The sequence below is a fragment of the Canis lupus genome, chromosome 12 (genome assembly GCF_003254725.2).
Source record: "Canis lupus dingo isolate Sandy chromosome 12, ASM325472v2, whole genome shotgun sequence".
Lineage (NCBI taxonomy): Eukaryota > Metazoa > Chordata > Mammalia > Carnivora > Canidae > Canis > Canis lupus.
Window position 1 is genome coordinate 10,166,086 of NC_064254.1, and position 10,413 is coordinate 10,176,498.

A 10,413-nucleotide genomic window follows, 5' to 3' on the forward strand; every position below is an offset into this window, starting at 1 on the left:
TTAGGTTCGGAGAGGAAACACAGACAGAGTCCGGCTCAAGGCCAGGAAACAAACTGCTAGGAGCTCGCCTCTGCAGCAACCAAACCAGTGTAGTTTGGTTTCCTGCCTTGTCTGTGGGCCAGGCTTTGGCAGAATGGCCTCATCAGAGGTCAGGAAGCTGGTCTGGTTACATCTTCATGTTACCGTGTGACTTTGAGTAGATCACTAACAGATCTGGGCCTCAGTTCCCCCGTGTGGGAGGGGAAAAAAATAAAAAGCAACACCTTCCTCCCAAACCTACTGTGGGATTCATTAGGAGAGCGCATACGTGAATACACCTAGTTCCTAGGCAAGAGAGCCCATGACCTCCTGTGCCCATCCTCTTCTTGTCTGTCCCTTTGCCCTTATCCCTAGTCTCTGCTCATTGCCACTGCAAGGAGCAGGGCTCTGCACCCAGGTGGAGTGGGGAGCAGGAGTCTGGGGGGTGGGGGGCAACAGGGGACCTGCAACCAATACCCTCAATAGATTCAAAGTTCCTCTTCAATCTTGAGCTCTGTGCAGAACTCCCTGGGGCAGGGGCCAGCCTGTCAGAGCCCTTGGTGGCCGCATGTGAATTACATGTTAGCCCAAGGCCAGGAGTCCTCTTCTCTCTCTCTCTCTCTCTCTCTCATTCTTTCTAACATTTGTTTGTTTGCTTCATATAAAATATCTTTGTAAGTCGCATCATTTTTTTAAAGTGCTAACATTCACTAAATAGATGCTGGAGTCCTGCATGTGTTTATGTATCAGTTATGCAACTAGAGCGCTAGTGCTCACAGGTGGTAGGATTGAGGATTTAGAGGTGATCGGTGGTCCAGGCTCCTGTGCTCCACCCACCGCACCCTCCCATTGACCCATTTTTTGCCACCAGCCCCACTTTCCCCGCCTTTGCGAGGAACACTCCCTGCACTTTCTTACTGGTACTGAAACTCCACCTGTTTTCTTCTCTCCTCCAGCACCCATAAAACCTCCCAGGGTGGAAACACGTCACTGACTTACGAGGCAGGACTAAGCGTGAGGTTTCTGACCACTCCTAGGGGCAGTGAGGTTTGGAGTTCTTGCTCAGACCTCTAAGTGCTCCTGAGCTTGACACTCACCTTCAGCGTGGCTTTCCCTGGAGCAGGGGGCAAAGTCCGGGTCCTGCAAAGAAGAGGCAGTGCAGAGAGAAAGGCCGGTGGGAAGCCTGTTATTTGACCACAGCTTCCTCCTGGCCATCCCAGCTCCTCCCCCAAGGCAGAAGGGAAGACCCAGGATCTATGTGCCAAGCAGGGCTGTTGCCTCCACATCCAGACTCACGCTTGTCCCTGGAGGTCCCCGCTTCCCTCTGCCCGTGGCCAACCCTCCCCAAGTCTCCCACTCCCCAGGCTGGCCTTGGCCTTTCCCATTTTGTTCATCTTAGAAGGCTGGAAGAGCTGAGCAGAGTCAGACCAGCTCCCGGTTCCCTTTCCCCTGTGTCCCCTATGTCCCCTGCTGCCAGCACACAGGGAAAGGACTGGATGGTCTGGAAAGCCTCGCTCCTGCCACTGCTGCTGCTGCCACTGCTGATCCCAGGTAAGGAGGAAGGGAATAGCATGGGGTGGAAAGGAGAGTGTGCTATAGGGACTATGGGACAGTGGGACATGGAGCAAATGCTCTATGACTGCTGGTGGAGCTGGTCCTGGTGTGGCCCTGACTTGCAGCCCTCTCTTCAGGTTCATGGGCACTACCAGAGGCTCAGCATCTTCATCGAGTGGCAGGGCAGACACTTTCAGTGACATGCCGGTACACCCCCAAAGGCTGGCCCTACCAAAGGAAGGGCTGGTGTAAGGAGGTGTCGCCGTTCAAGTGCACCAGGTTAGTCAGCAGCTCCAGTCCCCACAAGCTGGTTCAAGCCTCTCGATTCTCAATCTGGGGACAACCCTAGCACCGGCCTCTTCATCGTCACCATGATTGGTCTGAAGGAGGAAGACTCGGGATACTACTGGTGTAGAATCTACCATGCTTCCAGCAACTCTGTCTCTAAGTCTGTAAGATTCTATCTGGCAGTGTCTCCAGGTAAGCCCTTTCCCATGGGGTCCCCTAGCTCCCTCCCAAGTTTCCTAGTCATAGAAGCCAGGCCACCCTTCCCCCATCCAGTCCTCCTGGGAAGGCTGTTGGAAACAGGTGCACACACATGCACCCACCGCATTCACAGTCCATCTTGATGATTTACAAGCTTCCTAAAGGTGCTCAAACAGATCATTTGAGCATGCTGACCAGCCTGAGCTCCTATGACCTGGCCACAGGGGAGTCCAAGACTTCCCAGCATTTTTAGAGAAGGCACCTGTACCTGGAACGTAGTAGGTACTCAGTAAATGTCTGGCCACTGGCCACAAACCACCCCCCACTATGTTGATAGAATATTGGTCTGTCCATTCTTCCTGACCTGGATCAGTCATCAGCAGACTAGTCTGAGAGCCAAGGATGGTTTTTAGATGGTGGGGAAAAAGTAAAAGAAACATAGTATTTTGTGACATGAGAATTATAGGAAATTCAAATTCCGGTGTCCATAAATGAAAGTTTTTTTGGGAACAGAGCCATGCTCATTTGTTTACCTATTATCTAAGACTGTTTTCATGCTACAGGAGCAAAGTTGAATAGTTCTGACAGAAGCCATATGGCCCACAAGCCTGAAGTAATCACTCTCTGGCCCTTTACAAACAAGTGTGCCAACCTGAGTCTGAATCAGATCTTCTCAGAGTATCTGTGCTTACAGTGGACTGAATGTTTATGTCTCCCACAAAATCAAGTTTGAAATCCTAACCCCCAAAGTGATGGTATTTGGAGGTGGGGCCACAGGGAGGTGATGAGGTCATGAGGGTGGGGCCCCTATGAGAGGAATTAGTGCCCTTCCAAAAGGGATCTCCAGTGAGCTCCCTCCTCCTCTTTCCATCATGCAGAAAGACAACCTAGGTAGAGAATTCACCAGAACCCCACAGTACCCTAATCTCAGACTTCTAGCTTCCAGAACTGAAGAAATAAATTTCTGTTGTTTCTAAGCCACCCCATCTGTGGCACTTTGTTATAGCAGCCCAAGCAGACTAGTAGTGGTGGAGGACCTTTTCAAAACATCTCCAATCCATCAATGACTTTTTTAAAATAAAATACAATAAAAATTAATTACTAGAAAAATAAAATGAGAAAAATACAAAACAAAGTACTAGCCCAAAATGCTTATTCAATTTTACAGACATAAAATTACATTTCAACAAAGACAATCAGAACATACATAAGGAAAAAAGTAAAGTTATAAAAACAGTACTCTGGTTCATTGCAAGTATGCATGTGGGTGATGGATACAGTTGCTTACCATTAGAGCTGAAACACCAAAGTGCCTCAATCATAACTGAGCAGAAACTTAGAAGTAAAGTATCAATTTCCCATATTAAGTGCCATCCACACTTTGAACAAACACCCTGTATATCCACATTTAAGGATTTTAATGTGACAAGTGAGCATTCTTCTTGCTTAACTTACCTAATCTGAATAGCATTAAGACGTCATAACTCTTCAGAGAAAATACCTTAAAAATTGTTTTAATGCTTTGTTTTAATAACACTTATAATAGAAAACTGGTCTCACAGTTATGTTGACAGAAATCCAAGAAGGAATTTTATATCAATTTCCACAAGCTCAATATTTTTAATTTAATTTAATATTTTAAAATATTTTAAATATTTTAAAATAATTTAATATTTTAATTTCTACAAAAGGGAGTGAGTGATACTGTATTTTCAAAATGCATCCTTAATCCTTCATCTAGTTCCAAAATTTATCTTATAAAGGTAGTTTATATTTAAAATATCTTTTGATGAAAAAATGGATTCTGAATCTATGAAATTCCTATCACATATCTTCTTTTGGCAGAAAATGAAATTCATAATATTCTATCAAAGTATTAAGGTTTTTCTATAAGTACTTTTGCAGATATGCAATATTAAGATCATCACCTGTTTTGTTGATAACTGTTACCAAATTAGAACATGCAACCTATGGAAACTTCTTCTAAGCCTCTTTTGTTTTCACACTTAGATTTTATTTGCCATTGAAAAATATGTTGTGCTCTTCTCTTGCATGGGATAACCTCAAGGCTGTAATATAAACAAGGCTGACTCCGTGATTCACATCTTTAAAAAGTTAGTAATAACTTGGTTTCCATCTTGCCAAACATTAAGAGTCCTTTTTGTAGATCAAACATTCTCAAGGGAGCTCTCCCACTGGGTAATCATGGTAACTTGGCATGCAGTAACAACCATGCAGTGTTTCCACATTATCACACGATAAAGAGAATGATTTCAAATTCAACACATTCATCTTTATGTAATTCACAATTTTGATCACTTTGGTAAGTCCGTGGTGCAGTCTAGCTGGTACCTCTTCATAGCAAGGCTTGGAAGGAGCAGCCACAGCCATCAGAACATATTCCTACATGGAACTGGGACCCCACACCACTGATCTTCGTGGTTCTGTTCAGTTCAGGGTTAGTTGTGTTTTTTGACAATGAAGCAAAACGAGGCATAAGAATACCTCCCTATCATCCTGTTCAAATTGCACACAGAGTGAAAGGAATAGCTATGTTTGCAATATGTGTGCATTTCTCAAGTTGCCGTGAAAAAATACTTTGCTAGCTTGATTTGTTATGGAGTTGGTCTTCCTTCTCATTTGCCAGTTCCTGACTACCTGGAGCTACTGTGTCAATAGAAGGGGATATTTAAGCTCCCTTCTTTGCCACAGACTAACTCAGTACAAGAGGGGCAAACACCTCTTGTACAATCTTTCAAGGAGGTTTTGACAACTGTAGATAGATATTCTGTCTCAGGAACACAAAGCTGTTACTTTTCAAGAAGCCCACAGAACACTAGAGTTTGTATGTGAATACTGACTGCTTCTAAGAACTTTGTAATTCAATACTCTTTTTTAAAAAAAAAAATAGTTCATTTTGAACTTTTGGTTTTGTGTTTTACGTGTAAATGTCACTTGTTTTCATGATGTATTTTTCCATTAGCCAGGACCTCTCAACAACAAACTCACTGGGTTTTAGTACTTCACCATTAATTGTAGCTATAAAACTCATACTATGTATGAGTGCCATAGTTTCCCATTGCTGGCATAACAGATCTCCACAAATGTAGTGACTTAAAGCCATGCAAATTTATAGTTTTACAGCTCTATAGATCAGAAGTCTGGAATGGGTCTCACTGGGCTAAAATCAAGGCGTCAGCAGGGTGCTGTTCTCCTTTCTGAAGGCTGTTAGAATCCACTTCTTGCTCATTCAGGTCTTGTGCAGAATTTCGTTCCTTGTAGCTGTAGGACCAAAGTCCTGTTTTCTTGTGGTCTATGTACTAAGAGCTTTCCCAGCTTCTAGAGGCCGCCACATTCCTTGGCTTGTGGTCCTCTTCCTATGTCCTGAAAGCCAGAAGCCCTTTCTGAGCTGCATTTCTCTCTGATTACAGCTAGGAAATATTCTCTGCTTTTATTTTATTTTTTAAGACTTTATTTATTTGATAGAGAGAGCACAAGTAGGGGGAGCAGCCGAGGGAGAACCAGACTCCCCACTGAGCAGGGAGGGCAACGTGGGGCTCAATCCCAGGACCCCAGGATCGTGATCTAAACTGAAGGCAGATGCTACACTGACTGAGCCCCTCAGGCACCCTCATTCTCTACTTTTAAATACTAATCATTAGATTGGACCCACCTGGAATATCTCTCCCCCTCAAGATCTTTAACCTTAATCCTCTCTAAAAGTCCCTTTGGCCATATTAGGTGACATTCACAGGTTCCTGTGACAGGGACAGGGACATTGTTCTGCCTACCACGGTGAAGGATTACATTTTCAAATAAAGCCAATGCAAACCCTTAATAACTTCAGAAGGGAAAGTATCTTTGAAATCCATTCCACTATCGCCGTTTGGTTTATTACTACTGCTACGTTCAGAAAAGAGATGGCGTTTCCCAACAAAAAACCTCAGTGACTTTTGTTTTGCTGATAATTAGTACTTGAATGAGCTAATCACTACTCTACATTAGCCAATCATGTCAAACTCTAATTTTTTTAAAAGATAGATTGAAATTTTTACCAATTATGTAAATGATTCTTTTCAAGTGTTTATACACCTTTGGGTTATAGTCGACCAACTAATCTCCAGGTATCGTGGTCCCGTTCTGATGCTTTCATGCAGCTTGTGCCATATGGAGCCCTCCGTGACAGTTTAACAACACCCAAACTGGTCTGTATCCTGTGTCAACCAGATCAGTTTACAAATCACATGCTTGGACCTTGAGGTAACAGCAAAGTGATGTACAAATTTTAAGATCCTTACTCCCGATTTCTATATTTACCTTGTGCAGGCATGCTATAAATAATTTGTGGACCAGCATCAGCCCATAGATCACACACTGTAGCTCAGGACTAGAATTTTCCTCGAGTGTCCTGACAACCTTTTCCAAGTTGGATGTATGGGTCGCTCCTGGTCATCATTCCGGGCAGCCTCAGAGAGTGCCTTTGTGGGACAGGGTCATGTCCATATGTCCATTGGCCCAGGATTCTCTCCAGGGAAGTTCCTGGCCATCGGGTGTCTCAGCATCAGGTACCCACTCCTGCATGCCTCTTCCTCTCTCTTTTCCTCAGCTTGGGGGGGACTGCTCCCCTCATGGACCTTGGGTGGGTGTGCAGACCTAGCTGAGAACACTGAGAGTCCCTGGGTCTCAACGTTGGGGCTGACCCTCCTTCTGTTTCCCTCCTGGGCCTCACCCACCCCCAGTAGTCATTGTTTCCTCTTTCTCCTTAATAACCCCCATCACCCTTCCAGAGATGACCTTCCTCCAGCTTTCCTCAAGAGCTCGTAGCATTTGTAGGTGTGGGGTCTTTCTGGGAAGGCAGGGCAGTGGGGATGGGGAACAGGTAACTCACAATGTTTCGAAATCAAGAGGGGGTCCCCTAAAAGGTATTTACCCAGGCCATTGAGGCAGTGGGGCCTGCAAAGGGACCTAGGGTTCTGCTGCATAACCAGGAAGGACAGAATTGGAAGAAGCAGCCTTAAAATTCCCCACAAGGGACCCCCTTCCCCTAACAGCCCCAGAAGTATGAGAAAGAGAACGGATGCCAGAGACAAGAGCCGCTTACAGACAGTGACTGTTTCTACACTCAGGGAGCCTGAGAGGTAGACAATGCCCTCCCAGACATGTAGAAATGCTTGGAGGGAAGACCAGGCCTCCTGACTCCTCTTCCAGTGCTCTTCCCGGACCCAGGAACACCTCCAAAGAACTGGATAGAACCTGAGCTGCGAGTCTGTCTCCTCTTCAGCCACAGGACTTCACAACCTAGTCCCACCCTCACAAATTGTATTTTTCCCCTGGGGTTGAATGGGCTTCTGCTCCGGGTCCAGCCCAAGTCCCTGCTCCAGCTTTCCTGCCAGCTACAACAGAAGTGCTGTCCCACCAGTTAACTAGGGTTCTTTCTCTTTCCCTGACAGCTCCTACCTCCATGCAGGCCACCCAGGCTTCCAGTGAACTGGTCTCATCACAGACCCAGAGCTCTTTTCCCACCACAGCTTCCTCTACCACCATCACCCCTTCACAGTGAGTTCAGGGTGGGGCCTCACCCCAACAGCCCTGGCTCAGGGGCCCACAGGTGACAGCTGTCACCCCAACCCCTCCTCCCCTTTTTGTCTGCTGTTGTCCAGGCCACAAAACTCCACCCTCCACTCTGCAGCCCCCAGCACTCTGGTGCCCGTGCTCTGTGCCTTCCTTGTGGCCAAGAGCCTGGTGCTATCGGCCCTGCTTGTCTGGTGAGTGGGTTTGGGTTGGGCTTAGGGGAAAATGGGGCAGGGAACAGCTTCTGTCCCTGGACAGAGAGTCAGACAGGGAATCAGCCACTAAACACAGAGGCAGGACAAGTTATACCCAACAGAGCTGTCCACAGGAGCCCCTCACGGGTCCATCCATTGTGCATGCTCACTATAAGGCTCACCTTTGTCTTCTTCAAACTTAGATGTCTTGTCCACATTTTTCCGTCTGTTTTCTCCTTGACTCTTCTTCTCCTCCTTCCCTTCCCCTGCCTCTCTCCCACTGATTCATCCCTCCTCCCGTACCACTGACCTGTACAACCACAAAGTCCCTCCCACCACCTGCCCTTCCAGAAGGCCTACCCAGAGTCACCATCCCAGAGCACAGCCCCTTCCCAAGTGGTGAGGGAGAGAGGGTGTGCACAGAAGGGAGAGGCACACCCTGGGGAGGAGGGAATGCACTAGGGGGAAGGTGGGTGGAGCTGGGGGAAAGGTGCTGGGACAGGGCGAGACAAGAGGATCCTGAGACAGGGACCAAGCAAGCAGAGGAGGGACGGGTTGTGGGGATAGGGCAATAGGGTCAAAGAGTGGATTTGAGTCACTTCCTGTATTTCTCCCCCTCACCCCTATCTCAGAGCCTCAAGGAGTCCACACGTACAACACAGAGGGAGGTCTCTGATGCGCCCAGCTCAGCCCAGACACCAGGCCTTGGGGTCCAAGAAGGATGGCCAAACTCCCCCAGGCCCCCGAAGAGCTCCTCCGTGGCCTCTGAACCCCATGCTTTCTGCAAAGAAAAGGCATAAATCCCCCAGAACTTGACCCAACGCCCTTGGCTACACCCCTTACTCCAGTGCTGAGGATTTCCCAGCCTATTCTCCTCCCAAGGTCAGGCCCACTGGTTGCTCACACGCAGTTGGCATCCGGGCCAAGGAGCCGAAGGCCGGTGCAGCAGCTGTCCCCCACCTGAGCCAGCATTGTGGGCCACTGTGACTTCTCCCTCCACCGCCTCCTCCACTAGCCCTCCTCCTCATCCCTCTGCTTCCATCCTTCTCACCCCCTTCTCCCCTGCCCCCTCTCCCTCCCATCTGTAGCCAAGACCCCAATGACCCCCAATATTTCTCTCTTTATCCCTCATTTGTTCAGCCATGCTCTGCCAGACTCTGTTCTGTTCTTCTCTGTCGTTTCCTGCCTCTTCCTCCCTCTTTGCAAATCCCCACCACCTGGCACTTGTACCCAGGCCAGTCTGCCAATCATCTAACCAGCATCCTGCCTTTGGTCCCCACCTCCTGGATTGTTCTCCTTTATCGTCCCTTCTCAACAACACCTCTGGGCATTTTTACACATGGCGGGGCGGGGGGGAGTCCAATGTCATTACTGCTCTGCCAAGTTTAGCCACCCCTTTGTCACCATGTCACTGTGCACCCCCCGTGCTGCCCTTACTGCCACCATGATGGCTGCAGGCTCTGGAGAGGAGTGGCTTTTCCCGTCGCAAGCTGGGCTGGGGGCTTTACAACCAAGACCACCCTGGTCTGACCCCAGGCACTGCCCCTTGCAGGTCTCTTGTCTCTCTGACACTCTCTCAATGTCAGACTTTCCAGACTGAGCCTCTTTCACTTCTCTCCTGTTTCTCATCTAGTTGTCTTTATTCCTACTTTCTGGGAAAGTTCCTCAAAGTTACATTCCAGTTCTTCTTTTCGAAGATTTATTATTTATGCTATCACATCTTAAAATTTCTAAAATGGTCCATTTGTTCTCTGAATATTCCTTTATAGCATACATGTTTCTTGGGGGGGGGTGTGTTTTTTTTCCTTGGGAAATATTAAAGTTTTAACTTTTGAGGGTTTTTTGTAAGCCTTGTGTATTTTGTTTCCTCCAGATACCTTTTTGTATCTTCTGTCTTCTTTCACTAACTTCTGTCATTTCTCAGAACTTTCTGGAAACCTCTGCTGCTTCTTGGCAGCCCGTCAGTAGTTAAAAGCTTGGATGCTCAGTGTGTGTTACAGAGATTTATGGACTGCATTGATTTGGCAAGTCTCGTTGTTACAGACTTTTATGCCCCTGCCCCTCCATTTCTATGTTGAAATCCTAACTGCCCCCCCCCCACCAGATGATGGTATTTGTAGGGGAGCCTTGGAGGTGACTAGCTTATGACGGAGAAACCCTCACTACTGGGATTGGTATCTTTATAAAACAGCCCCAGAGAGTTCTCTGGCTCCTTCTACCTTGTGAGGACACAGCAAGTAGACAGCCCTATATGAACCAAGAAGTTTCCCCCAGACACAGAATCTGCCAGCAACTTGGCCTTGGACTTCCTGGACTCCAGAACTGTAAGAAATACATGTTGCATATCAAGTCTATGGTATTTTTGTTATAGCAGCCCAAGTGGACTAAGACAAGCATGGCTGCATATTCTCTTCTCTTTGAAAGCTCAGTTTCTCCAAAAAGACTCTTTTCATTGTCTTTGGGGGATGGTTAGAGGCACCAACCTTAGCGAAGCACAGGGGCCTCTCTGCCCACCATCTGTTTTCGCCCCCTGGGACCCCAGGTGGAATACACTTTCCCTTTCTGTGGCACCTGGTGCCCTAAGCCTGGT

At 47.3% G+C, this 10,413-nt stretch overlaps 1 protein-coding gene across 1 annotated transcript; it reads left to right on the forward strand.

Moving 5' to 3' along the window:
• The first annotated feature begins 1,025 nt into the window (after window positions 1-1,025).
• NCR2 (natural cytotoxicity triggering receptor 2) lies at window positions 1,026-8,616 on the forward strand. The gene is given in 6 exon segments (XM_035697676.2): window positions 1,026-1,569; window positions 1,710-1,909; window positions 1,911-2,052; window positions 7,509-7,614; window positions 7,719-7,823; window positions 8,456-8,616. Coding segments are annotated over 6 exon segments (849 nt in total). The 5' UTR covers window positions 1,026-1,274; the 3' UTR covers window positions 8,457-8,616.
• Window positions 8,617-10,413: the final 1,797 nt, after the last annotated feature.